Below are 27,907 nucleotides of genomic sequence, written 5' to 3' on the forward strand. Positions count from 1 at the left end.
CCATGGTGATCTGACTGTGTGACATCGGTTACCACGGTGATCCAGCAGGTTAAAACAGAAACATTTGCGACACTGAAAACTCTCAGCCCTCAGGTGTGTGTGCGCTAACAGTTTCCCTCTGTTTCCAGTGTTTGTGCTAAGCTAGGCTAACCTTGTCCTTGACAGAAGCAGATTTCACGTCACGTTTCTTTCAGCTGGTTTGAAGTGTTGCACCTCAATGGGTTTTAATGAAACACTTTTTACAGATTCTGATTTGTGACCGGCATGAAACATTTATGTTCAGATTCAGAGACGCCGCGACATCAGCGTCTCTGAAATCCACCAGAATTCACCTTCAGAAATCCAACATTCTGCTGATGGGTTTTCCTTTAGTTCATCTGTAAAAGTTGTTTTTTTAAAAAGTGGGAAACATTCATCAGGTTCTATCCTCAGTCTCCTGGTTCATGAAACACATTTTAGGTATTTTGACACCATAAAATGAATGTGTGGTTATTTAGTCATAATTTGTCCACAGCTGTCGTGTCTCCTGGTGAATTCTGGCCCAGTTTTATTTTTATCTCCACTAACGTTTATCGCTGTGATACTGATTTGAGCTCCTTTAAACAGACGTTCTGTGTAGATGGAGGTTCAGGAGAGGAAGATGAAAGGATCACTTAATAACATGTACAAAAAGAAAGAAATGATGTGTAAATTACACAAAACATTGTTCATGTACGTATTAATGAAAGTGAAATTATGAACTATATAAAAAGAAGATTTTTGATCACAGAATAGATGAATAAATGTTTTTACCCACAGTCAGCTGTTATTTCAATCTGATTTTCTATGTTTCTGTTTTCGTCTCCTGTAATGAATTAGCTTCACTCTGAAATGAATAAAACTCATTTATCAGGAAGTTTTCATGCGCTCACTAATTACTGGTTTTAGTTTGTGCAATTAAATGTCTTTTATCTGCTTGTATGAGCATTTATTGATTTGTCACTGCAGTGAGGTTATTTATTAATGTCACTTTCTCACAGAGAATAACATGAAATTTAGCTAATTTTAAACTTTTTCTTAGACAAAGGACGGTTTACAGCCCAGATATTAACTTTTAATTCATGATACATTTTACCAGAGCGTCACTTTTCAGCATTTCCTCCTTGCTGCTGTATCACCATTCTGTCACTCAGTGTTTATTTCCTGAATATTGTAGTTTTATCTTCTGATAAAGTACTTATAGGAACATTTTTACACATTAAACGACAGTGTTTTCCATTAATATCTTGCTCCCTTACTGCGTCTTAAACTCTACCAACACCTCACAACTTACAGTAAATGTGGACCAGCAGCTCTGCAGATGACGTGTGTGGCTCTTAAAAGAGCCGTTGTATTGGTGTTGAGCAGTGAAGCTTTACTTGGAGCTGGTGTACTTGGTGACGGCCTTGGTGCCCTCGGACACGGCGTGCTTGGCCAGCTCACCGGGAAGCAGCAGTCTGACTGCTGTCTGGATCTCCCTGGAGGTGATGGTGGAGCGCTTGTTGTGCTGAACCAGCTGAGAGGCCTCGCCGGCGATCCGCTCGAAGATGTCGTTGACGAACGAGTTCATGATATTCATGGCCTTGGTGGAGATGCCGGTGTCTGGGTGGACCTGCTTCAGCACCTTGTGCACGTAGATGGCGTAGCTCTGCTTCCTAGATCTTTTCTTCTTCTTGCCGCCCTTTACAGCTTTGGACACCGCCTTCTTGGAGCCCTTCTTGGGCGCTGGCTTCGTTTGTTCCGGCATGTTATTCAAACTCTAACTTCGTACTTGTCTGAAGTGTTCTTATAGGCGGCTCATGCAAAACGTACTGCTCTGTTGCTCGAAGATAATTGGTTGGTGTGTTGCAGTGGAACTGCGCATGCGTCCCAGCATGAAGCTGCCCTGAAACTGAAACGTGTCTGATCAGATTCCTGCTGCTGAAGGATGAACATCTAAACACTGAATAAAAACTGAAATAGTCACTAAGAACAGGATTTTAAGAAGCGTTTCAACGTTTAACACTGTTATTTGAATTGTCGACAGCGACTGAACACAAGGAATCAGTTTTAATGAGGCCGGAATCAGCGTGGAGCCGGAGAGGAGCCGCTCAGTGCGGCCTGAGCTCAGCCGGACAGCCGCTGGAGAACCGCTTCGACTGTCGGTGCTCTGGTTCGGTTGTTGGAGGTTCAGGAGGTCCCAGACTGAAGCACATTTGTTACCATGATTCCACATAAAGTCACGCTGCTCTTTTCATCAGGATGTTTGCTGCAGGATGGAGAAAACATCCAAAAAGTTGTTTCAGAGTAGAAATACTCCATTACAGTCCTGCGTTCAAAGTCTGACGGGTTCCGTTGTTCTGGTCTCGGATTGTTCTTGTGAAACTCCAGAACAGTGTTTACTGGATCAGACTATTCACCAATATTTGTATTTTTATTATACAACTTAGTTCCAGCAGCCTGTGCGTAAAGCTCTTCATGCACATGAAAGCCAAGTGAATATTTGTTGTCAGCATAGTGTTTATTTGTAATGTAATGTCAACATGTCTACCATTCTTAGAAATGTTAAATCTGACTGCTCTTAGTCTGAATGTCACAAAGGTGACAGTATATGCACCTTCAGATTTCAGTTAGAGCTGACCTGCCAATATGGTCTGGGTATGTGGTAGACCTCTACCTTCCTAAAGGTTGGTGTGGGCTCTGTCATCGAGCTCACCTGATCCTTCACATCCAAATTTCCTCCAATTTGACATTTTGGCCTCATGTTAGTCATATGCAGGTAAAGCAAGACTGAATTTCTTCTGATACTATGCTCATAACTGTTTTTTGCAGTGGTTTGGCGCTGTAAATAATGCTCGTGAAGTCAACAAATTGGCGACCATGCTGCAGGTGAGTCTCTGATGCGACTCAAAAAATTGACTTCTCTCCAAGATCAAGATGGAAAGGAGAGATTCTCATGACATGAAGAAAAAGGCTGGACCTTGTGGAACTGGTTTAAGTCAGGACCGTGGGTTCAGGTCCAAATGAACTTTGCTACCCAGTGATAATTATGTCGATTCTATTCTTTCTGTTCACCTCATGTATCTTTCTCTGTCTCAAGCCATGATATCTAGGATCATCTATTCCACAGTATCACAGTATGCTCTCCTTCAAGAAGACAGGCATTCTGTGTGCTCATCGGATGAAGGATCATCAGACGGAGAAGACGAAGTGTGAACACAATGTGAAATGAACCTTAAATGATCTCTCTTATGACAATCTAGAGAGGTGTAAGAGAGTGATAATGCCAGGGATGTACACATCCAAAGTTATATATATTTTCAAGCGAATTCTGCTTCTATCTTACTTAGGAAATAGTTTAAAGAGTTAAGCTAGTATACAGTAGATAAATTGGTAAATTGATGGTTAAAACAATTTATTTATAGGCCTACTGTTACAATTATTTAAATGTATAAAGGATTTTTAATTTTATTTGATTTTCACATTTTAAGTTGCCATATTTTGTGGCATAGTTGTAATATCTTGTTGTATTTTGTTTGTCAACATTACAATAAATGCATAGTTTTGAAAAGTAGTTTCATGTTGGATTATTGTGATTGCATTTCAGATGTAATAGACAGGTGGACACAGAGTCAGTGGGCGGAGCCAAACTACCTGAAACTTGCTCAATGTTTGGTCTTCCTCACAACAATGAATCTGATAAAAACGAACAATTTCTTATGAACAAAGGACAGGTTTCATGAAAGATATAAGAACATTTCTACATACACAATATTATACAACAGTATTTTCATTAACTTACGTCTTAACCTCACATCTTTGATTAAATGTGGACCAGCAGCTCTGCAGATGACGTGTGTGGCTCTTAAAAGAGCCGTTGTATTGGTGTTGAGCAGTGAAGCTTTACTTGGAGCTGGTGTACTTGGTGACGGCCTTGGTGCCCTCGGACACGGCGTGCTTGGCCAGCTCACCGGGAAGCAGCAGTCTGACTGCTGTCTGGATCTCCCTGGAGGTGATGGTGGAGCGCTTGTTGTAATGAACCAGGCGGGAGGCCTCACCGGCGATCCGCTCGAAAATGTCGTTGACGAACGAGTTCATGATGCCCATGGCCTTGGAAGAGATGCCGGTGTCTGGGTGGACCTGCTTCAGCACCTTGTACACGTAGATGCCGTAGCTCTCTCTCCTGCTCTTTCTCCTCCTCTTACCGGGCTTTCCAGCGCTCTTCGACGCCGCTTTCTTGGAGCCCTTCTTGGGCGCTGGCTTGGATGGTTCAGGCATGTTTATCTGTCACTGCAGTTATGAATAAAAGAGAAACTAGATAATGACTCATTTTATACAGGCCGCATGCAAATATGACTGCGCAGTTCCCCGTCTGTGATTGGCTGAGCAGCTCTGCTGTTGGCGCGTACATTAGCAGAACCAGGAAGAAGACAGGAGACCTCCGACTTCAGCTTCTATAATCTGGATCATAAATATATTTATGTTTTCACCTCTTCTAGGAAAACAGTTGTTTGTCGTGGCTGTAAAATGATCCGTTGTATGTTCAGATGTTTATATTTGTTGGGGGGTTGAGTGGGAGGTTGTTTTAGAAGTCTAATACACATCCATAAAATTCCATTAAATGATGATTTGACCATGAATAAAACACGTTTATGTTTAAATTTTGTAAAAGCAAGATTTAGAATCTGCACTTTCTTTGGAAGGTTGTCTTCCCATATTTACCTGCTAAATGTTCTCGTCTTCTGTGGAATTTAATGAATATGAGACTGAAATCATTTTTATTTCTTCTCAGGTGACAGTTAAACATTTCTTCAACTTTTCAACACAGTGCTTGTTCTGGCAGTGTATTTTTATTTATGTGGCAACCTGAAACAAATCAGGCCAACAAGTTATTACTGAGCAGAAAAAACATTTACATATATCTGTACATTCCCAATCTACCTTATGTACAGATTAAAATAGGCATTGAAATGTGATTAATTCTGAACTAAGAATGTATTTTTTATTAATATTATTATTATCAATATTTTGAAATAAGTTCATTTCTACTACTCTTCTCTACAACTATATAGTTCATAATTCTTTGTAATCTGAATCTCCTGACAACTTTTGATTCACACACAACAAAATATCTTCAATTCTACAACATTATTGGTTTTCTACTGTATGTTAAACATAATCTGTAATCGTATAAAATAACTGTGTTGTGTTAATTATTTATGTCTATAATAATAACATGGACCATTTAAAGGAGTAGGACTGAACTCTTTATCTGAGGGGTACATGTTGTTTCACAGAGCGGTAGAAATCGATTCTGCAGGGCGGTGGTGGGTCCGTTGGGCTCACCGCCACAAGCCGTTACGTCATGGGCGTGGCTGGCCCGGCGGATCTGGCGGTTGTCTTGGGCGTGACGCAATAACCGGCTGTCAAAATCTGCCGGTTGGCACGTCACACGCTGTCAGTGAAACGATTCTGAAGAAGTAATCAAGATCTGTCGATTCATTTTCTGTCTGAACAAAACAACTCAAAACTAATGTATTGACAAGAAGACATGAACGTTTTCGAGCTATGAAGAGAAATAGAGTTCAATGAGAGTCTGAACGTCACAAAGTCAGAACTCCGTCTCACCTGCGGACGTAAGAGAGGACAGGTAGAGACAGTCTGAGTGGGCGGAGCCAAACTACCTGAAACCTGCTCAATGTTTGTCTCATGACTGATATTAATACACATTTATTAATGATGCAGTGGCAGTAATGGACTTTTACTTAGCAGTTTGTCTTTATCACAACAAACATCTAAAGTCTTCATTTTATTAGTTATATATAAGGGACAGTGGTACAGCCTTTATATAAGCATCACTTCAAAATTTAACCAAGACAGTGCCCCAACCCAAACAGCTTATTTTAATCACCTTAATGTACATGTGATATAACCTGCATATTATTTACCTTCTGCAAATAATATATTTACGGACTTATAAAACACTAACTTTAATCAGTAGAGCTAATCTGTTAATATGACCAGTGATAATATTATTGTATCAGTCAGTAGCAGACAGACGCTCATTGGGAGTGTGTGGCTCTGAAAAGAGCCGTTGATTCTCTGCAGGATGTGGATCCTTTACTTGGCTTTGCCGGTCTTCTCGCTCTTCTTAGGCAGCAGCACCGCCTGGATGTTGGGCAGCACGCCGCCCTGAGCGATGGTGACTCCGCTCAGCAGCTTGTTGAGCTCCTCGTCGTTGCGGACAGCCAGCTGCAGGTGACGGGGGATGATGCGGGTCTTCTTGTTGTCGCGGGCAGCGTTTCCAGCCAGCTCCAGGATTTCAGCAGTCAGGTACTCCAGCACAGCCGCCAGGTAGACGGGGGCGCCGGCACCCACACGCTCCGCATAGTTGCCCTTCCTCAGCAGCCTGTGGACGCGACCGACCGGGAACTGGAGTCCTGCCCGGGAGGAGCGACTCTTAGGCTTCGCTTTAGCCTTGCCTCCGATACCTTTTCCACGTCCAGACATGATGCGATGTGAAAGCTTGTTACTCAGTACAAACTAATGCGTCTCTTGCTCAGTAAACTGCAGCTTTATATAGATACAGGCTGCTCTCTGATTGGTCAGAGTCAGCGTTCGTGTGATCGTCCAATCAGAGGAGAGCTGCTGTAGCCAGGCGGTCCTGAAACATGATTCAACTGAGTGTCTGTTACAGAACTAACATGAAAACAAAGAGCAGATTCAGGCTGAACTAAACAACAAAGTACACTGGACTAGATTCAACTTTATTCTCACTGAACAGAGTACAAGTGGTGAGACACTGAAATGTAGTTTAGCATCAAATCAGAAGTGGAATAAAAGCAGCAGTAAAGTGCATTATATACAGAATAAACATTATGGACAGAGTGCAATCAGCACAGGAAGGAAATTAATATATGGATGTGGATAAAATATTTTATATTGTATTTGATGTAAATGTCCAGGATAAACAACGTTATAAAAAGTGTAAAGAGTACTAATGCTGTGAGATATAGGCAGAATGAACACATGATGCACAGTAAGAATATAAAGAGTGAAAATGTGATGAGATGCAGTTTCTACACAGAATGAATTTCAGGGTCAACATGACTGTAAAGGTGGAAGGTGAGGACTAAAATATTGCACCTCATATGTTATCACAGTCTCAGAGCTACATGAAAATAAGTTCTTATTTATTATGTACCATATTGGATGTAGAGCTCCTTTAATGAAAATGCGTGGCTCTTAAAAGAGCCGTGGTGTTTGAGATAAAGTGTGTTTGAGTCTAAGCTCTCTCTCCACGGATGCGGCGGGCCAGCTGGATGTCTTTGGGCATGATGGTGACCCTCTTGGCGTGGATGGCGCACAGGTTGGTGTCCTCGAACAGGCCGACCAGGTAAGCCTCGCTGGCCTCCTGCAGAGCCATGACGGCCGAGCTCTGGAAGCGCAGGTCGGTCTTGAAGTCCTGAGCGATCTCTCTGACGAGGCGCTGGAAGGGCAGCTTGCGGATGAGCAGCTCCGTGGATTTCTGGTAGCGACGGATCTCTCTCAGAGCCACGGTACCGGGCCGGTAACGGTGAGGCTTCTTGACGCCGCCGGTGGCTGGGGCGCTCTTCCGGGCAGCCTTGGTGGCCAGCTGCTTCCTGGGAGCTTTTCCTCCGGTGGATTTCCGGGCGGTCTGCTTGGTTCTGGCCATTCTACTTCCTCTGTTCTCTCTGCTCCGATAGAAAAACTACAAGTGGAGGTTGAGCGGCAACAGTGAGCTTATAAGGAGAGCAGCGGAGCAGCGGCAGCTCCGATTGGTCCGGAGAGGAGAGCAGGCAGCTCTGATTGGTCCAGAGCGGTGGAGAGCGCGCGCACAGTGTCAGACTGTGATCAGATGAAATGAATGTTAATAAACTCCTCCTCCACAGCAGCCGACATGTTCTATAAATTCTGATTTCAACTCTTTAGTTTATTTTATTATTTATTAATAGTTTACAGGTTTTAATTTATTAGTTCAAACATTTAAATCCTTCATTTTCCTAAAGACACTTTAACACAATGGAAATCTTCTGGTCCAACATCCAAACACCTAAATAATAACTTCTCAGTAAATGAATGCATCCAGTTGAAGGATATTTACAGACCACTCGGTATTGGAATAAATGAGTTTTTAATCCTTAATATTATGAATATTCCAGTGACAGTCACTTCATTGTTAAATGTCAGAAACAGAACAATCACAGATATTCATTTATTTTTACATCATATTAAATCAAAATAAATCATAATTTTAAGTTATAAATTAATTATTATTAATGACCCATGAAAATATAGTAAGGAAAGCAATCAGCTATGAAGAAAGATGTAAATTTAGACTGAATCAATGTCTTCTGTCACTTTAATTCTTCCTTTAGTTTAGTTTTCAGCTCATTGATCTTGTTTGTTTTGTTGTCGATGGTTTTCCAGAGTAATCACTGATTAGTGGAAAAAAAATAATCTCTGGTCTGTCTCAGATCTTTATCTACTTTATTTCTTGATTCCTGAAATGTTCTCCTGTCATAAGTTCATCCAGATATTAGAGCAGCCTTCAGTGTTCAGTCTCTTTGCTTCATTGACCTCCATAGATGTTCATTTAACCGCACTAACACATTCTTTGACCTGAATGAGGGACTTGTTTTACAGGATTGTTTTGGCCTCACTGTCTCCAGCCATCAGAATATTAGAAGCTGTTTCTACGTCATAGAGTCAAACTGCTTTTTAAACATCATAAGAAGCAGATTCCCCCTGATCAGGTTTGTCAGCAGCAGATCCACTGAGGTGGACTCTCTAACATCAGTCAGGACCTCGTTGTTGTGGAAGTCCAGAGGAAGGCGACACTCATCCAGACCGTCAAAGATCAACACAACCTGGAAGTCTTCAAAGCTGCACATTCCTGCTGCTTTGGTTTCACTGAAGAAGTGATGAACAAGTTCCACCAAGCTCAACTTTCTCTCTTTCAGCACATTCAGCTCTCTGAAAGTCAATGGAAACATGAAGTGGATGTCCTGGTTGCTTTTGTCTTCAGCCCAGTCCAGAGTCAACTTCTGTGTTAACACTGTTTTCCCGATGCCAGCCACTCCCTGTGTCATCACTGTTCTGATTGGTCCATCTCTTCCAGATGAGCCTTTAAAGATGTCTTCTGCTCTGATGCTTCTTTCTGCTCTGTCTGCTTTCCTGGATGCTGCTTCAATCTGTCTGACCTCATGTTCATCATTGACCTCTGCAGTCCCTCCCTCTGTGATGTACAGCTCTGTGTAGATCTCATTCAGGAGGGTCTTCTGTCCTGCTTTAGCGATGCCCTCAAACACTCTCTGGAACTTCTTCTTCAGACAAGATTTAAGTTCATGTCCGCAAACTGCAGGAAGTTCTGAACAAAAACACAAGAAAGAAAGAGTCAAGTAGAAGTAACCTGGATATTAAAGCACCAAAGCAGCAATAAAGTGAAGGTGACAGTTTGTCCCCTAAAGTCTGATTGTGTGAAGATATTCTGAGACTTTAGTAAATGTTCTGTTGATCAGCAGCTTCAGTCTTTACACAAATCCTCTTACTGCTCTGCAGACGGTCAGCCAGCTTCTCCTGCTTCATCCTCCTCAGGAACAACACTGTGATCTGCTCAAACATCTCTCTGCTGCTCCTCTCATCTTCATCATCACCCTTCAACTCCTCCTCATCCTCCCTCTGACTCTCTGAGCATTCTGGGTAATCTGGACTCACAAGCTTCTGCATCTTCTTCAGCTCCTTCTTCACAAAAGTCACCATGTTGTCCTCCAGCAGCTGGAACAGAGAAATGTGTCAGTGAGTCCATCAGAGTCAAATCATGGAGCCAAACATCAGATCCATGTTGGACACACTGACAGTCCACCGGTCTACAAAGAGCAGCATGGAGACGCCTGAACACAACAGATGGAGAACAACTTGTTGTCCATGAACTCACCATGAATATGGAGTCCAGGTCATGCTGCTGGACAGACTGAGCTCTGGGAACCTCTGAGTTCTGCTGCTCCACTCTGTGGATCAACAACAGTTAATTCTCATTTTATCACACAGCGACAAACACCAGCTGAAGGTCCATGATGTTCATTAGAGATTCCAACATTAGTCTGTTTTCCACTGCAGGAACTTTCTCTTCATTTTGGCTCATCATCAGTCTTTGTTTTGACCACAGGAACCGTCCCTGTAGAACCTCTTTCAGGACTGTTTATAGGAGTTAAAAGTTCCTACTCCAGAGTTGGTACTTCTGAGAGAACCTGTATGAAAGAGTGAAGCTGAGAGCAGACAGACTCTTCTTCTACAGACCGCATAGAAACATGACTGCTCAGCCCCCCTTCTTTGATTGGATGAGCTGGTTGGGGTCTGGTTTGCATGGAGACAGATAGCTGTGTTAAAATCAATCAATATAAAATACAGACAAACATAAATACAGTTACTGAGAGTCCACACTCACGTCAGACAGTCTGAAAACAATTACAGATCAGATTCTACTCTAAGAACTAAGAACGATATGACACCATCACATTAACACGGTTTGAATTCAACATTATAAGTGTACATCTCACATTTTAAAACAAACTGAGTCAGCCTAAATGTTGTGCATTTTATCAGACAAGTGACACAAAGACAAGTAAGAAGTCAGATAAAACAGGATAAAAACTTCTGAAAACCCATTTTTATAGACTCGCCTTCCTGAAAAGTTCTCTTTAACACTCTGTTCTACCTGTCAAAGCACTTTGTGAATGTTCTTCTGAAAGGTGCTATGCAAATAAACTTACTATGGTTATTATTATTATTGTTATAATAAAGGTCTAGTACATTTCTGTATATGACTTACAGTCTGGTGGAGATGTGTGCATCTTTGCACTGTTGTACTCAGAGACAATTTAAAATAACATCCAAATCTAACCAAAGCATTTTTAAAATAATAACTATTTAATTTTGGTTCTGTGTGACTAACTATTTTTGTCGGTAGTAAATGAATGGAACGTGAGCATGTTGTTCCATATGTTTGTTGCAGCTGTTGAGCTTTAAAATGAGAGCAGTGAGGCTCTTTAGTGGAGGCTGTCGTGGCTCTGAAAAGAGCCTTTGGTGCTGAGTGAGTGGAGATGAAGCAGCTTCACTTCTTGGCAGCTTTCTTAGCTGCTGCCTTCTTGGCTGCAGGTTTGGTCTTCTTAGCAGTGGACGTCTTGGAGCTCTTCTTGGGTGTCTTTTTAATGGCTTTCTTGGCTGTTGCCCTCTTCGAGGACTTGCTGACCACTGTCTTCTTAGTTGCTGTCTTCTTGGCTTTTGCAGTGGTTTTCTTGGCTTGGGCGGGAGCCTTCTTTTTGGTCTCCTTCTTGGCTGGTTTGGAGGCTTTGGGCTCCTTCTTGGCTGGTTTGGAGGCTTTGGGCTCCTTCTTGGCGAGCTTGAAGGAGCCGGAGGCCCCGGTGCCCTTCGTCTGGGTCAGAACCCCCTTGGTGACCATCTTACTGATGGCGGTGTTGATGTGTTTGTCATTCTTGGTCACATCAACCTTTGTGGCCGCGAGCACCTTCTTGATCGCAGGCAGTGACATTCCCTTCCGTTCCTTAGACTCTGCCATGACAGCAAGGATCCGCATCAGGTGGTCCTCATCTCCAGATCTCTTCCTGAAGTTCTCCTCCTTCTGTGGGTCAGTGAACCCTCTGAACTCTGTTGTAGTGTTGACAAAGTTTAGAACACGGATTTGAGGATCATCAATCATAAAACTGACCATACTGCTACAGCTACATTACAACCTGCTGCATCATGCAACTCCATAGACAACCACTGTTCTGTTTTGTAGAAAACAACCTGCTTAAACTCTGCTTCCATTTCAGGCATGATGAACTGCTGCCATCTTTCTTTACAGACCAAACAATCCATCAGTTTTACCTTCAGTCTGAGGAAGAGGAGGCTGAGTCTGAGAGGAGGAAGGTTCTCTGTTCTCTGAAGTCTCTCCAACATCACTGACATTCACTGACAGACAGACAGAGATCACGTGTTATATTCTCCACTGCTTACTGCTTTTATTTACGTTGTTTTATTTCACTTACAACAGACTTAGAAAGGACTTTATGTTGACATTTGTTGATGAGTTTATGGTGTTGATTAACTCTGGTTTTCTGACACCAAACTGATCATTAAAAGTAAAACCTAATGTTCCTCTGACATTAGTCTGCCATATCCAGACCATTCTGAAGAACAGAGTGTTCTGTCTTCACCTCATTAACATTCTGCTATAGAGGGAAGAAGGTCTGTCTTATTAAAGCAGCCACAGTCATCCAGGGTGGAGCTAAGCCCAGGATACAGCAACAGTGTCCCCTTAAATAGTCAGCCAACATGGCTGCCTTATTGCTGGATCCAAACCCTCTGAAGACTTGCAGCATCCAGTCAGCAGGGTTGATCAGTAGATTTTATAGAGGAACTGACCTGAATGTGGACACAGGAAAAACTGTAGCAGAACCTGAACTCTATCAAACTGTAGCAGAACCTGAACTCTATCAAACTGTAGCAGAACCATCATGCATCTTTCTGACTGTAATGATATCATGTTGTTCTTGTCTTGTGACTGACCTTCTGGTCCTGAGCTGCTGGCAGGAAACCTCTCTAGGAGATCATTCCTGTGGATCTTCTGTAAAACCACCCTGGTCACCTGCACAGCTCTCTGATCTCCATAAGTCTGCACCATCACATCCACAGTGTTACACCTGTCTGTTGTCTGTAGTCGGCTCTTTTTGATGGCTGGGAGGCCTTGAACATTGTTGGGCTGCTGCAGGAACCACTGGAATATATGCAGCTGATCATCATTCAGATCATCCAGGATGTTTTTGAGGATCTCTGATGTCATGGTGGCTCCCTGATAAAGTCAAACAATATGTCAGCAGTTAATGAACAGTTGTGTTGTTGGTGTGGCGGAGGTTGTTGTGTAGCAGCAGGCGTAAACTAACCGTGACGTCACCCGTTGGTTTCAACGCTGAGAAAATGAAGCCCGGATTTTGCTACTTCCTGGTCGCCGTTTTGGATTTTTTGGAGCCAGTGACGTAAAAAGTGTCATCAAACAGGCTGGACCGGAGAGCAACTAGGGGCAGGATTGGCTGAGGACTCTCTTATCCCGCCCACATTTTACCGCAGAGGCTTCTGTTGCTGTCTATCAAGTATAGCCATGCCCCCTGGCTCCGCCAACTTTAACGATTTATTTAAAATTCAGTATTGATTTATTTTAAGATCGGCCACCTGATCTCTCATTTTGACCATGAAAACTAACGGGAAAAAAATCCTGAGCTGTAGAACATCAGTCTATCAAATTTTATTTTTTCCAAAAATGAATTGGGGTCTATGGAGAAAAAGCTTTTTGGAGCCAACCCTAGCGGACGGCGTGATATTGCAAGTTTTTGACACTTCCGGGTTGGCTTCAATTCTGGAGCCAGATGCTACGTCCATTATATATACAGTCTATGTGTAGCAGCAGGACTGCAGTTAATCCTACAGGATCACTGACAGCAACACTGAGGGGAACCAGCAGGGGGCGCTCACTGCTGTCTGTTCAATATTACTCATGGAAGTCACTCTGCAGTCACTGGACCACAAGAGAGAGACGATCCTACATTATTACACTTTGACCAACAGAGGCTCCAGATAAACATGAACTCTGATCCTTCACAGACCGGAGTCCAGGATCAGAGCCTCATATCAGGTTTTATAGTTTTATACTGAGCCTGTTCAGAGTCCAGACCAAACACTGACTGCTACTAAACAGCACATTACTGCAGTAAATGTCTCTGATGGACTCCACATACATTTCATTCTTCAAGTTTTAAACAAAACTCAAACTTCTGTGAGGACTCTTCTGATAACATTTCCACTGACAGTAATAAAAGCCATTATCTTGGATTTATTTCTGCTCTATTTCACTATTTATCAGAGTTTTCAATCTATTTCTGTCTTTTCAAGGCCTCTACACACTGTGTGATTTTAACAGTCTCAAAAGTCCACATATTGCTACGCTGTACGACATGCAGGGCCGTGCGGCCCAATAGGCAGAATAGTCAAATGCTAGGGGCGCAAGCCAGCCGGGGGGGCGGCACCGCAGGTTTTTTTTTTTTTTTTTTTTTTAAGATTAAGAAGAAGAAAATAGGCACCGGTAGATCCGTGCTGACAGTGACGGATACACTGAACTTCCAAAATGAAGAGGCAAAAGCCCTCTGGAGCTCATTTCAGAAAAAAGCGTAAAGAAGATGAGGAGAAGCAAGGAAGAAGTCGAGTTATGGTGTCATGAAATATTTTGTTAGAAACTGCATGAACACACAACCGCGTATCGGCTAGCTCGTAATGCTAATGGGCTAACGTTAGCCCTCGTAGTGACAGTACTGTTAGTGCTGCTTTGTTAGCTCACTTTCAATATGATAAAGTTACTTCAGTGTTGAAGAAAGTACGAAATGCACGTAGTGATGATATTGTTGATAGAAATTGTTTCTTTTAAAGTTTGTGCTCTGACGCACTGACAGTCTCGTACCGTTGCCTGTGTGTAGGCGATGCTACCGTCATTGAACTTCACTAACTGGCTTCAATTTATTTTAAGCCATTAAAATAAATGATCAACTTAAACACAAGTTTAAGAATATTTACATATTTATATGAATGGAAACATGACTCCATGCGTCCCAGACGGCCGTACAACAGGAGGGGATTACATCGTCTTTATCAGACACGTCATTACCAGTGTATCACATTTAATTAGAACAGGTGTACTGAAGCTGTTGTTCCACATACAATAATTATTTACATGTTACAATTTTGAGATGTTTATATTGACATTAGCTTGGTGCTGTGTTTCGGATGTCCTAGGTCAGGGATGTTATTATGTCAGGTGTTACCATGTATTTACCTTCCCATCTAAACACCCAGTTAATCAATTACCTTACTGTCTCTTTTTAGATTCACTTCTGAAATATTAATCTTCCACTCCTGCCACTACTGGATCAACAGCAGCCTCCACATCCACCTTGGTACCCAGTGATGGAGGGCTCTCTGACACCCAACCTGGAAGCAGTGAAAACATACCCACAGTCCCCTCTACATCAGACCAGCCTGTTAATCAAATAGATACACCTTCCTCTATCCCCACCCCAGTGCTGCCTGGCTTCAAAGAGGTAAGACAACACACACATAAGTGTGTAATTTATGTTCAATAAAGTGAAAAATGTTTAAAGTTAATTTATAAGTATTTTTTTTTAAATATCTTTTTTGGGCGGGGGGTTGGGAGGGTCTCGCCCAGGGTGCAAAATGAGTCAGAAACGGCCCTGACGACATGAATATCTAACAATCTTTGGCTACGAGGTGAAGTTTGTTCTGTGCAGATTGCACGATGAATATGCAGCTGAATCTCGCTCTACGAGCTCAGTGGAGGAGGGCTGAAGTGGGTGAGGGCTGGGCAGGGCTTTTGCCCTTTGATGCCCAAAGTGCCCTTTCGTCAAAGTTTTTTTTTAAAATTTTATTTAATTTTTTAATTTGTAAGTGTGTAAAAGTCTCTGAGGCACAAAATAATAAATAAAACAAAATAAAGATTATAATTCAGATCTACCCTCGGTCAGTCACATGATCTATGTAGATGTCCCTCACTGCCCTGATGTGTCCAGATGTTCCCTGATGTGTCCAGATGTTCCCTGATGTGTCCAGATGTTCCCTGTAGCTCAGCGTTAGTCTACAAACCAGAGACCAGAGGGAGGATTTCATCAGCTGATGGTCCTGATGGTGAGGAGGTTCTGGTTGGTTTGTGTACGGTGTATTCCAGATGACTGAAGAAGTGAAGTGAGCATCCTGTGTGTGTGTCTGACTCTAACACACCTCTCATCAGTTATAGCTGCTGGTTAACCACAGCATGCTGAGAGGATAAAGGATGCCAGGCTTCTTTTTGTTTCTGTTGTCAAAGTGCATCAGAGAGATGTATCATTTTACTGTCAGTGTGTTTCGTGTTTCTAGAAGCAATGAGGCAGAGGTTATTTATTTCACTAAAAACTATGTATACTGACAGTCAATAGAAAGTTTGAGGTAGAAATGTATGCAGAATTCTACTTGTAGGGGGGTTGTAATTATTCATTGTGGATTTACTGATGATCTAGTGCCCTGGTAGTTGAGATAATGATGAGTTGTCATTTTGTCATGATTCATTGCACATGGGTTGGTCACTTTGCAAAAGTGAACCAAATACACACCAAGCAATACTCAGTGAGTATCTGCACAATGTGAGAATGGGTTTGAAGGCCTATATAAAGGCCCAAAAAAGGCCCCCATTGTTAGTCCAGTGAACAGCATCATGCCGCGTCTATCACATGAACAACGTCTCCGGGCACTGGGTATGGTGGAGGCCGCTTTGAGCTACAGTGATGTATCCAGGCGTATGGGCTGTTCCCAACCCACAATCAGAAGCCTGGTCCAAAGCATGCGCCGACGGATTGCTGCCTGCATCCAAGCAGATGGAGGCCATACTCGGTATTGACTGTTGTGACTTTGTGTTTGGCAGGTGCCGTTTTCTTTTGTGAAATTCTTTATTTTGAAATCATTCTTCAAACTTTAGATTTTTGTTTCTGTATGCCAATATGCTAAACAAATGATTCATATGAAGAAAATCCAGTTTGGGGCTTCAAAATAAAAATTATGTTGAAAAATATGGTCTCTAAGTTTTTAATGACTGTCAGTGTACATGCATTTTCTCATAATTTTGGATCATTGCAGTACAAATCAATCAATCAATCAAAGTTTATTTCTATAGCACTTCTCATACATAAAGTAACACAAAGTGCTTAACAAGTTAAAAACAAACAATAAAAAGACAATGCCCCACATCCCTCCCAACTCCTGCCCCCATCATACTCCCTATCAACACACACACACACACACAGACAGACACACACATACACACACAGACACACACAGACACACACAGACAGTCACACAGCCACACACACACACACACACACACACACACACACACAGACACACACAGACACACACAGACAGTCACACAGCCACACACACACACACACTTCTATAACAGAAATATTATGATTGGTTGGCTGAGAGCAGAAGCACCAGAAAGAGGAAACACCATCATTGAGAGCCGCCCGCACCCGGGGCAGCAGCAGGCCCAACAGGCCCAAAAGGCCAGCTAGCTCCAGGGCCATCAGGCCCAGGCCCTGCCAACGCCCCAGATGCAGACGGCTCCCCACCGAGGAAACACTGGAATCTAAAATAGTGTCTGTCTGTCTGTCTGTCTGTCTGTCTCTCTCTCTCTCTCTCTCTCTCTAAGCACAAAGTTATTGGTTATCAGTATCGGTTTAAAAACAAAATTATTGTGCATCCCTTGCAGTTTTAACTGAAACAAGCAGCAGCCAGTGCTATTATCAAATAGGATGTGTTATTACTATAATCAGGCTGAGGCTAACATCAGTCATGTATGTTTCATGCTTGTAGATGTGTTTGAGAGTATCGAGGAGGCTGGAGAGAGAGAAAAGGAAGGGCCAAGTGAGGGAAATGCAGATGAGTTGTTGTCAGAGGACTATGGCCAGAGAAGCTAACTGCTCAGCAGAGAGAGACCATAGTTTGCAGACTGGCTGGTGAAAGTGTCGACCTGACCAAAGTGGCACCCAAAGACAAGGAAGGTAAAGCATTTCCTAGCTATCTTCAATATGTTAAGTCAGCCAATGGGCGTGAGAAGATTAGGAGGGACTGGCTGATTCACAGTGACAGCACAAAGGCTCTGTTCTGCATCCCATGCCTTCTGTTCTCACTACTGTACTATGGCAGGCTCTGTTGATAAGATGACATTGGTTTCTGCTTTTTACAAAGGCCTGTCACAATTTTGAAACACATTGAAACTTAATATTTTTCTGTACAGTATCTTATTTGATTCGTGTTCAAGAATAAATGTTTTTAAATCAAAATTTGAGTGTAATGTAATGGATTAAAACATTAGTACACAAACCAGATGTAGCCTAATGTTTATTAGTATTTGAGCACAAGTAGGCCAAATGCATCAATTCAGGTGGTGAATTAAAGAACCATTCTCAATATAATCTGATCTGATTGTAGCTTAAAACCTTATTTATGCTTGTTTATTTATAAATCTTTTTTTTTTTTGCTTGTACGCTTCATGCACTGGCATGGATAGGGGCCCGCTGACATGAAGAGTGTACAAGGCCCAGAATCTGGTGCTACGCCACTGGTTCATAAGGTAAAAGTAGATCAGACAAATATGAAGGCCCAAGACCATTAATACATTTAAAAACTGTTAGAATAATTTTAAAATCTACCCTGAAGCACACAGGGAACCAATGCAGTGATTTTACACAATAACATTAATAATTAGAAGAATCTGAAGTGAGATTGTTATCAATCTCTCATTTAAAGATATCAGTACTTGTTTATGGCATTTGTGTATATAGACAAATTAAATATAATATGCATAAATGTCAAATATCTAATTTTTATAACTTTGTTGTCTTGCATAAAGTGGATAGTCAAACTGAATAAAAGCACAAATACATTTAAATACATGATTTCTGTATCATCTAGCTTTTTTTTTTTTTTTTTTTTTTTTACTTTATTATGAGCACTACAAATAATAAAAAAGCAGATTATGAATCAGCTCCATGGAACAATTCATGTCTATACACTCAAGGGTGAGTTTGTTTTTAAAAGTGGGGGGGATGGAGACCACAGCACTTTGAGAAAATGTTGAAGAACGGCGGTAAAATGCCACAAGCTGGACTCAAACTGACAACCACCACACTAAAGGAGGAAGCACAACCTGCTGAGCTATCAGTGTATGCGGGTGAAGAGGTCTGTGGGCCGCTATAGCACTAATTCTCCCGGGCCGAAATTTTGCCCCTGCACGCCTCTGGTCGGAGCTTCCACTTGGCACAGGCGCAAATTTAGCATCTGCGCGGTTTTTTTTAACCTCACGAAGGTGTGCTGCATGTCTGTGCAACTCTCGGCCGAGTGCAGATGGTGCGTTCAGGAGCGTCGGAATTTTCTATACTACTAAAAATAACTGGGTTTACAACGGCTTACATGTGAAGAATTTGAATGTGTTGGAGACAAAATGACCCCTGACAAAAAGTGGGGGGGACACATCCCCACCATCCCCCCCTAAACTGACGCCTATGTATACACTTTGTCTGTAAAAGGTATGAAATTTAAAGTCAATGGTGGCCACATCAGGATTTGAACCACTGATCTTTCGGTCAGTAGTCCAGAGTCTTAACCATTGCACCACTGCTTCCATGTTACATTTATCATGAATATGGGTTACTACAATTCAGCCAGTTCTATTGTAAGGTATGTTTCTGTACGGTGCTTCAATGGATGGATTGAATTTTAATTTACTTAATAGCATAAACTAAGTGCTGTGCCTAGGGCCAGAGTGGGACTCATTTTCAGTCCTGGACTTCCATGCCTCAGACCGGCCCACTTTAGATCACAACCTATGATTATTAACATCATGTAATTATAACCTTACATCTGAAGTCTACAGTTGTGCACTGTTCTGTAGACTTGTAATTCAGTGTATTTTTAAAAAATATATATTTCCAATTTAGTGCAAGTAAGAGTTGCTTCACAATGAGGATTTATTCCAACAGGAGTGCACATCTCCACCATTATTCTTTACAATATCAGAGTCTATATTCTGTTGAAATAAGTGTTCAAGGATATCCAAACCTTAAAAATAAAATAAAAGAATAATTAAAAATATCTAATACTAAATGTTTTTTAAAAGTGTTGCACCTTCTAATAACGCTGTCATCTCTTTTTGCTCTGCGAGGAAACAACTTAGATTTCACAAATATGAGAACATCAGATAAAGGGCTGATCTCCAACACTGTTCTTTACAACATCACAATGTGTTCATGTACATCCTGTGACTGAGGGCGAGCAAAGTAATCAGAACTATCAACCGACTCATCTTCATCTGTCTCATCCCTAATAACATAATATAATCTATAACTGTGGTTCAGGTTCTGCTGCTGTGATCAGTCCCTGAGGAGACTCTGCTCTCCTTTCACACTTCTTCCAGTTTCCCTGGACTCTCCTGCACCTGTATCACAATAAAACATACTAATCTGTACACACATTTTGACTTACACACTTCTTTTGACCCATTTAGATATCTTCAATAGCAAAATATGCAGGCTTATTTCATATCACTTTCATCCTATTCCCTTTCAGTTGTCCATCCATCCATCCATCCATCCATCCATCCATCCTCTGTACACCGCTTTATCCTCACTAGGGTCATGGGGGGTGCTGGAGTCTATCCCAGCTGACTCGGTGAAGGCAGGGGACACCCTGGACAGGTCACCAGTCTGTCACAGGGCTACATATACAGACACACAATCACACTCACATTCGTACGGTGGCCGACAGGGGCCAACGATCTGCAACTTTCCAAAACTCCTCAGTTCAGGAAAACAGCTTCAAGTACAGAAACGATGCAAAATCACAAACTCAAACACAGATCTAAACGAGGTACAAAAGAGGATCGTGGTGCAAATGAAATAACGCGCTGAAAATAAACAAAACGCGCTGCTGAAAGAGGAACGATGCAAAGGAGAAAACGATCTCCAAACCAAAAAATGATCTGCAAACTAAAAAACGATTTCAAAACCAAGAAACGATCTTCCAATGAAAAACGCTGCATTACCGGTCACTACGAACGGAGCAGGGGACGCTCTCGACGTAACAGATGGGATGGAGAGAGAGAGAGACAGGACCGGACAGCTGCCTGAACCAGTGTCTTTACCTGAACGACTGTGCATTAAAATACAACGGGAACGGTAATGTGACTTTCATTCCAGTATATTTATTATGATTATGTTTGTATCACTACATATAATGCTGCACATACGTGGCATTTATTTTATTGTATGTTACAGCAGACATTCCAAGGCAGCACATTTGCATTTGTAGATTAGCCTGAGAAATAAGCTAAATTTATTACAGATTCCCTTATTACAGTCCTCCATACCTAAACCACGTCTTGTTTCTTTTGCAGATGTACTGTCCATTCTGTGGATCTGTGCTTGGAGCTTCTGATGCCTTTTGCTGTGCATGTGGCAAAAACATAACTTTTTAAAGCATGTCAAAGTGGAGACACCTGCTACTGATGCACAAGTTGATGTTGCACAACCCAGCACCAGTGCAGGTAAACAGATTCAGGATTTTGTAACACAAAATGATTATAAGTGGGCTTGAAATGTTCAGATCATGTTTTTGTATACAAAATCACTTCTAAATATCACTATCCTGCTTCAGTAACTGGCATTTTAGGTGTACTAAAATGTCCTACAGAAAGTAATTTTATTTAAACATAATTAAATGTAATTAAGCCCCTCCTTACTCTATGGCACGGACACAGTGATGATTTGGTTTCAAAATCCCCTGCAGTGCATATGTATAGTGTTATCCTCTGGTACACCTTCCCTATTGCGTCCTTGTACTTCTGGACAGTGAAAGGCTCATCTGAACCAGGATAGTGATATTTAGAAGTGATTTTGTTTACAAAAACATGATCTGAACATTTCAAGCCCACTTCTGTCAGTGCGTCATTTCATCCTGCATTTATATTGGTTAGTTGTCGTAGGTCACAGCAGCATCACACTGTGAAATGATCACCTAGAATTTTATGGAAGCTTGTCTTTGGTCACCATGACAACGGCCGTCTTTGAATCTGTCTCCACAGTTCGACGTAGGACCACCGATTTAGAGCCCAGACCAAAGATATCACCACCATCCTCTCACAACTGTTATTGGTTTAGGATGGCGGAAGATCACACAGTGTGTAAAGGCCTTTATACGCAGCAGCAGCAAACTGATGCTGATTTCCATGAGACTTGATGTCAAACAGAGGCTGAAGCATGAAAACAGCTCTGAGGTCTGGACTACCAAGCAGGATCTGAGCTCATGGAGGAACTTCAGCTTTACTGTCGAGTTGTTTTGTTTTATGACCAAGCATTTCCTTCAGGTTGAATCATTTTCTGTCTTAAAGAGAATTAAAGTTTTACTTACTTTGCTTCTTTCTGAACTTGCTTCCTCTGCAGCTCTCTGCTGGTAATGGTGCAGTTGAAGCTGGAGCTCTGGCACGTGTCGAGGTCTGATTCGTTTAGCCAGAGTCACGTGATCAGAGTAGAGGGGTGTTTCCATAGATATGAAGAGTAGATACGCCAGCGCGCTGTAGCAGCCGGCTGAGCCATAGATATATGGGCTGAGCGACGTGCCCAATGACGTATATATAGAGCTCTATATATACGTCATTGGACGTGCCTACGTGGCGGCCATCTTGGAGGGGGCAAAGTTCCCATTCAAAGCAATGAATGTACATTGAAAATAAATCATAATTTGTTCATTTCTCAACCGATTTTGATGTGGTTTGCTTTATTGTCAACGTCAAAACATGTGCTACTGATAGAGAATATTTGATCTGAAAAAAAAATACAGAAAAAGGCTTCCTACAAATGTAGCCTGCAATTCTAGTTTGAAAGATTTAATTGCAAATGTAATTTATTTATTTATTAATATTAATTATATATATATATATATATATATATATATATATATATATATATATATAGGCTGTTATATATAACTGGGAACTAGACAAGAACAGGATACAGTTTGTTTACATTTACAATAAACAGAATTAATAATAATTATTATTTATTTGTCTCTCTCTTTAGGCTGTTATATATTTACAGCAAACCCCTCTCTCCTCAGAGCTGCTTCCACTTCTTCCTCAACCCATAGTCTTTGGGAAACCTACATGGAGTAAAGAAAAAAGTAGACAGAGAAGTAAATAAGTATGTACACAACAACATATTTAAAAAGACAGTAGCTAAAGTGAACAATAACGATGACAGGGGGCATCCCTGCTGACATCCTCAGATTGTGATTGCTTTTGTTTAGAGCTGGGCAAACTAGCATGTTATTAACACACTAATTAAGGCTGACAGTTATTTTATCATGTGTTAACACAGTTTGTTATTATTAGTATTGTGAAAGTCCGTCTGGCCTTGAATTCTCAGACAGACTAACCATGGACCACAGGAGGCTGGATGCGGGTCAGGACTTGGGATGGATGTAGGGGCAGATCTAGAGAAATATTAATGGGGTGGCAAAGGGGTGGCATTTGTGTATGTATAGATATTTTTCTTCAAACTCCTCTGAAACCAAACAAATTCTTAATTTACCCAAGAACTTATTTTGGGCCATCAGGTCGTGTGTTATTTGGGATTCATGTAGTTTCTCATAGTATTGTCTGAATTTTTTATTTATTTCAATAGGATCTCCATTTTTCTTTTTGATTAGAGGCCTCATTTTTCTTACTTCTATGTTTGATCTGCCTAGATAAAAGTTTACCAGATTTTTTGCCTTGACTGAAGAATGTTTGTAGAGGTCTGTCTGTCTGCACAGAATTTATTATATTCTGCTCTTCAGAGTGTTAGTTCTTTTTTCTTTTACCAGGGAGCTTTTCCTAAAGACTTGTCCTTGAAGATTTGTGTTTTGTGTTCTAACTGGTCTCTGTTTAGGTGTGATTTCCTAGATTTAGATGAAGTATAGCTAATAATGTGACCCCTTAACAGTCTTTGAAAGCTTTTCATTTAGTACCAGCTGTTGTTTGTGTTGTGTTATCTCTAAAATAATTATCATTTTCTTTTCCCAAATAATTGATACATTTTCCCTCTAGCATCCATTTCTGATTAAACTCCATCATGGTGGGTCTTTCCCAAGGTTTTTATCCACTAAAGTCTGACAACACAGCCTGTGATCTGATATCAATATCCTATCATAATAGCAGCTTTGAATTTTGGAAATTAAAGTTTCTGAGACCAAAAAGTTGTCAGTATGTGAATATGTCTGCACTGTAAGAAAAAAATCCGTAAAATTACGGATAATGTCCTGGCAGAAAATTACCAGTACATTTTCCGTTAAATTCACGGACACTTCCTTCAACCCTATCACAGAAAATTCCGTAAATTTACAGGATATTTTCTGTGACATTCACGGACACTTCTGTTACTCAAAAAGCAAAATTCTGTCAAATTAAAGCATTTGTTGAGCATTTCTTCACCACTGAAAATCTGTACCATGGGCAGTTTCTTCAAAGCTGGAATGTAAAATTCCCTGTAGCCACTTAATAAACTACATTTTCTTCCAGTTGGAAACAATGTTGAAATTTATTCATGACTGCTGTCCATCACCAGACCACTGCAGTGTTCTAAAGTGATGAATAACATGGTCACACAAATCCACCACAATACAAGCAAACTGAGCATGTTTAGTTTTTCTTGAACAACTTTTCTTTTTGTAAACATCGTTCCATAAAAGTGCATTCATTGAGTATTTCCTCATGAACATTTTCTTAAAATTAAAAAAATGTCATTAAAATGGTTTAAACACTGACATGACACTTCATTAAACAATGTTCAGATCAGGGATGCATGATAATATCAACACACTATGCCGATAAAGGCTTTAAATTAACTGTTGGTATCAGCCTAAAATGCCATCCCTTTCTTTGTATAAGAGGTTTTTTCTTTTGCTTTATAAAGCAACAGAGTACAACAAGACAAAACAAAACATGGGAATGAAGATGCATTCAATAACGAGCACTGTAACTGTGAAATCGTGTGTGGCACCAAAGGGAGTCACAATGCATTAAATAGAGCTGCAACAATGAATTATTAGTTAACGATGAAATTAACTGCAAACCACTTCAATTCATTTTCAAATACATGACAAAAAACAATACAAGAAAAAAGATGATTGTCACCATCAATACCAAACAATTCAATGTTTTTGCCAATTCCATGAACAGAACATTTAATGTTTTTTTAAGTTGGGTTATTCACCTCTTCTCCAAGCATGCAGTGAGAAGCAGGGCTCTCATGTATGAGCGTGTGCTGCTGGTACCTCTCTGCATACGTCAGTGTGAGAAAGTTACCGAGTACAGCCTCCAGTTTTATTTTTCGTCTCCATGTTCAGTCTGACAACTTCCATTTTGAGCTTTGAAAAGAAGCTCAAATTGTCCATGGACTTTCAAAGTTGTTCCGTTCATACAGGAACTTCAGCAGTCTTGGAGGAATGTGTCGCTGTTTCGTTCCCTTTTTCTCAGCTTTGGACCCTCGTTCAGGATTTATTCCCAGGAGAACTCTTAAGAAAATGTAAAAGTGTATTTTAGCTACATCAGTAATGAATTGAATTAAACTGAATCTCAGGGTAACATGCCGACCATGTTCAGATGTAAAAATACTCATACTTTCATTACAGTATTGAAGTTACTAAACCAGCAAGGAACTTTAATTGCAATGTTGCATAATAGGCAGGTACTGGAAGCTTCTTGCCAAAATAAGTTGTTCAAATTCACAATTTTGTAAACAATTGGATATGCCTATTCATATCAATGACGTATATATAGAGCTCTATATATACGTCATGCCCAAATAAACAACTGTGGTGTGAAACTGCTACAAAAAGAGCATGTATCATTATTCAACAAAATGGTAGAGACAAAACAGTGAGACACAGACTAAGCCTAGGACTGGACTAAACTGACTTTTCTATGAAGACTATACATTTAAAATACAGATGAATCCAGAACCAAGCTAAATCTATGTCAAGAAAACATCACATTAAGTGTGATAAAACTAATTGGTGCGCATGCTTCAGCCAAGTCAGGCTTGAAATTCTTCCAATCCAGCCATTGCATTTATAGTCTTCTTATTCTTATGTTTCCACTGACTACCATTTACATCTCAGTCATGTGAGCCTGAGCTTACCAGTGCAATTATGAGTTCAAATATATTTCATCCTGAGGAAAGCAAGACTTAACAGTGTCCAATTTTAATAAACAGCAACACAACATATGTTCTATACACAGCATTTCAAACATTATGAGTTGCTTACCTCTGTATGAATTCCAGGGTAAGTGACATCTCCTTTGGGTATTTTATGTTTAAGACATAAAACAAGGAGAAAGTGTAGCTCAGGGCCACAACAGGAGAGTAGATGTGGTCATTAACAACTTCCTGATCGACAGCAATCTTGAATCGCACATCACCCTAAACGATAAGATATTACACAAAAAGAAAATATTGTCAACTTATTTATTTTGGATGCACTTTAATGTGCTGTATGTTCATGTATTGAGGAAATGTGGAAATGTCTGTCATGGTGACAGACATTTATTGAAGTGACAGTGTCACCTCAATAATTTTAAGTTAATTTCTGTTTATGTTTGTGTGCACTTTAGTCATTTACATTAACCCTTGTACCTGATATTTTTTTTCCGGCGTATTTACCACCAAGCTGGGACTAAATACTTTGCCTGCAAACCCAAGTAAAACAAAGCTAAATTCTCTGTGTAGGAATCTTGCACTTCCTCACTCTCAACATCCTTACCTTGGTCTGCATCAATCCCATAATCTACTTCAGGTACATCCTCACTTTGGTCTGCATCAATGACATCACTTCCTTGAGGTACGTTCTCTGTAACATGTGCTTCCTCATCTGTCAGACTGGTCTTCAACTTCACATAGATGAACAGGTGCTATCTGGGTGGCATTCCACCCTCTGTGATATCTGGAAATATGAGAAGAAAAGGATGTTTTTATGTTAAATGTCTTAAAACATCCATCAAAGGGACAAGTTATAGTCAGACCCTCTTGTATGTGGTCACTCAAGTGAGACACAAGCCCTTTAACATCTGCATATTCTCTGCTGCAAAAGTTTGATGAACACTTCAACTGCACAGACATACTTCGATAACAAACTGGTCTGGTCCTTGCGTCTGGGTGTGTTCGTGACATATGAACAGCAAAGCAGTTGAATGAGGAAAATCGCCTTCCACAATCTTTATGGCCACAAACAAAAAATACATTGTTAATATGCCTGTGTGATCTACAGTGCTTAAGATATTCAGTCACTGAGATGCATTTAAATTCACAAATGCTACAAGTCAACATAGTGGTAAGATGGCCTTTTACCGTTTCTGCATTGATCAAATTAGTGCATGTATGCACGTTTTTAAAATGCAGGCAAACTTCCTAAAATGGGTGACTGACCCTTTTCCCACCGTCAGTAGCCGACGTTTCTCCTTTATCCCCTGATGTGCTCTGAGACTCAGCTCCCATGTGTGCAGAGCAGAGGAAAGCAGAGATGTTTTGAAGTCTCTTCAGCTCTCAGTATTTTTGTTGCTTCTAACTGAATTGTTGTGCTTTGAAATTTAGTTTCTCTCCTGTGATGCTCTTTGTACTTTAAGATGTTTACTTATTTACTCTCACTTTAGCTTTCAGCTGCATTAGTCATGTTAAGTTACTGCTAATGAAAACGCAGCATTTCCTGCTTTTACTGCTTCATAATAAAAGCTTTTAGAAGTCAAAATAACGTGGGGGCTTTTATTGTGCAGTTTTGACAGGAAGTAAACGCTTTATCGGCTGTTTAGATACTTTACATATGAGCACGTCAGGTAAACGCACTTTTAAAGCGAATGTAAATTCTGCTGTGCTGAGCTGCAGCACCGACTCAAAAAGAGTCAACGAGGGGGCAAAGGGGTGAAGATAGCGTGCCTAGACTGTCGTTCCGTATCGCACACACACACTGAGGCACATCACTAGCCTCGCCGCGCCAGACAACCCACGGCAGGCCCGGACTGGCAGTCGGGAGAGGCGGGACTTTTCCCGGTGGCCTGCCTCCTTATTGGCCTGCCTGGACAGGCCAGCCACGGACTGGCAGGCCAATGAAAAAAAGTTGATCGACTTTTTGGCAGACAGGCCAGAGACGGCAGCGCTAGAAGCCTTACAGAGTACACGCCCACCCTCCTGTCACTCACACAAAGCACGTG

General features: G+C 41.1%; 5 protein-coding genes and 1 long non-coding RNA gene across 7 annotated transcripts in view; all 6 read right to left on the reverse strand.

Moving 5' to 3' along the window:
- Positions 1 to 757: 757 nt before the first annotated feature.
- On the reverse strand, positions 758 to 1,765 carry LOC127530679 (histone H2B-like). The gene has a single exon (XM_051938050.1). The coding sequence runs from the start codon at positions 1,763 to 1,765 to the stop codon at positions 1,394 to 1,396; it is 372 nt and encodes a 123-aa protein (XP_051794010.1). The 3' UTR covers positions 758 to 1,393.
- Positions 1,766 to 2,150: 385 nt separating this feature from the next.
- Positions 2,151 to 27,907, reverse strand: part of LOC110971967 (histone H2B-like) — a 106,787-nt gene continuing 81,030 nt past the window's right edge. Inside the window, exons 2-3 of the transcript XR_007937303.1 lie at positions 3,800 to 4,137; positions 2,151 to 2,266 (exon numbers count right to left, since the gene is read on the reverse strand). The gene's annotated coding sequence lies outside the window, so the exon portion shown is untranslated. The remainder of the gene's footprint in view (positions 2,267 to 3,799; positions 4,138 to 27,907) is intronic.
- Positions 5,792 to 6,554, reverse strand: LOC127530674 (histone H2A-like). Its single transcript, XM_051938043.1, has one exon. The coding sequence runs from the start codon at positions 6,505 to 6,507 to the stop codon at positions 6,118 to 6,120; it is 390 nt and encodes a 129-aa protein (XP_051794003.1). The 5' UTR covers positions 6,508 to 6,554; the 3' UTR covers positions 5,792 to 6,117.
- On the reverse strand, positions 6,744 to 7,754 carry LOC127530670 (histone H3). Its single transcript, XM_051938037.1, has one exon. It carries the CDS (start codon positions 7,691 to 7,693, stop codon positions 7,283 to 7,285), a length of 411 nt encoding a protein of 136 aa, XP_051793997.1. The 5' UTR covers positions 7,694 to 7,754; the 3' UTR covers positions 6,744 to 7,282.
- Positions 8,013 to 22,231, reverse strand: LOC110972663 (histone H1.2-like). Its single transcript, XM_051938020.1, has 6 exons — positions 22,078 to 22,231; positions 12,589 to 12,871; positions 11,908 to 11,991; positions 9,956 to 11,685; positions 9,570 to 9,795; positions 8,013 to 9,388 (listed from the first exon to the last, which is right to left on the reverse strand). The coding sequence occupies exons 1-4, from the start codon at positions 22,210 to 22,212 to the stop codon at positions 11,132 to 11,134; spliced, it is 1,056 nt and encodes a 351-aa protein (XP_051793980.1). The 5' UTR covers positions 22,213 to 22,231; the 3' UTR covers positions 8,013 to 9,388; positions 9,570 to 9,795; positions 9,956 to 11,131.
- Positions 22,652 to 27,432, reverse strand: LOC127530687 (uncharacterized). 2 transcript variants are annotated; one of them, XR_007937363.1, is made up of 5 exons: positions 27,129 to 27,432; positions 26,467 to 26,646; positions 25,972 to 26,126; positions 24,918 to 25,218; positions 22,652 to 22,824 (listed from the first exon to the last, which is right to left on the reverse strand). It is a non-coding gene; the product is annotated as an uncharacterized LOC127530687 (long non-coding RNA). The 2 variants fall into 2 exon arrangements; XR_007937362.1 differs by lacking the exon at positions 22,652 to 22,824 and having other exon boundaries at positions 24,224 to 25,218; positions 27,129 to 27,430.

This window comes from Acanthochromis polyacanthus, chromosome 17, assembly GCF_021347895.1.
Source record: "Acanthochromis polyacanthus isolate Apoly-LR-REF ecotype Palm Island chromosome 17, KAUST_Apoly_ChrSc, whole genome shotgun sequence".
Classification (NCBI taxonomy): Eukaryota; Metazoa; Chordata; class Actinopteri; family Pomacentridae; genus Acanthochromis; species Acanthochromis polyacanthus.

Bases quoted from the DNA above. Each gene is read 5' to 3' on its own strand.
- LOC127530679 (XM_051938050.1), bottom strand. From the start codon at position 1,765: ATGCCGGAACAAACGAAGCCAGCGCCCAAGAAGGGCTCCAAGAAGGCG.
- LOC127530674 (XM_051938043.1), bottom strand. From the start codon at position 6,507: ATGTCTGGACGTGGAAAAGGTATCGGAGGCAAGGCTAAAGCGAAGCCT.
- LOC127530670 (XM_051938037.1), bottom strand. From the start codon at position 7,693: ATGGCCAGAACCAAGCAGACCGCCCGGAAATCCACCGGAGGAAAAGCT.
- LOC110972663 (XM_051938020.1), bottom strand. From the start codon at position 22,212: ATGGAAACACCCCTCTACTCTGATCACGTGACTCTGGCTAAACGAATC. The intron at 12,872-22,077 runs GTAAGTAAAACT...TGACTTTATCAG, and splicing joins CAAGTTCAGAAAGAAGCAAA to GGAGCCACCATGACATCAGA. The intron at 11,992-12,588 runs GTCAGTCACAAG...TCTGTCTGTCAG, and splicing joins CAGCAGCTCAGGACCAGAAG to TGAATGTCAGTGATGTTGGA.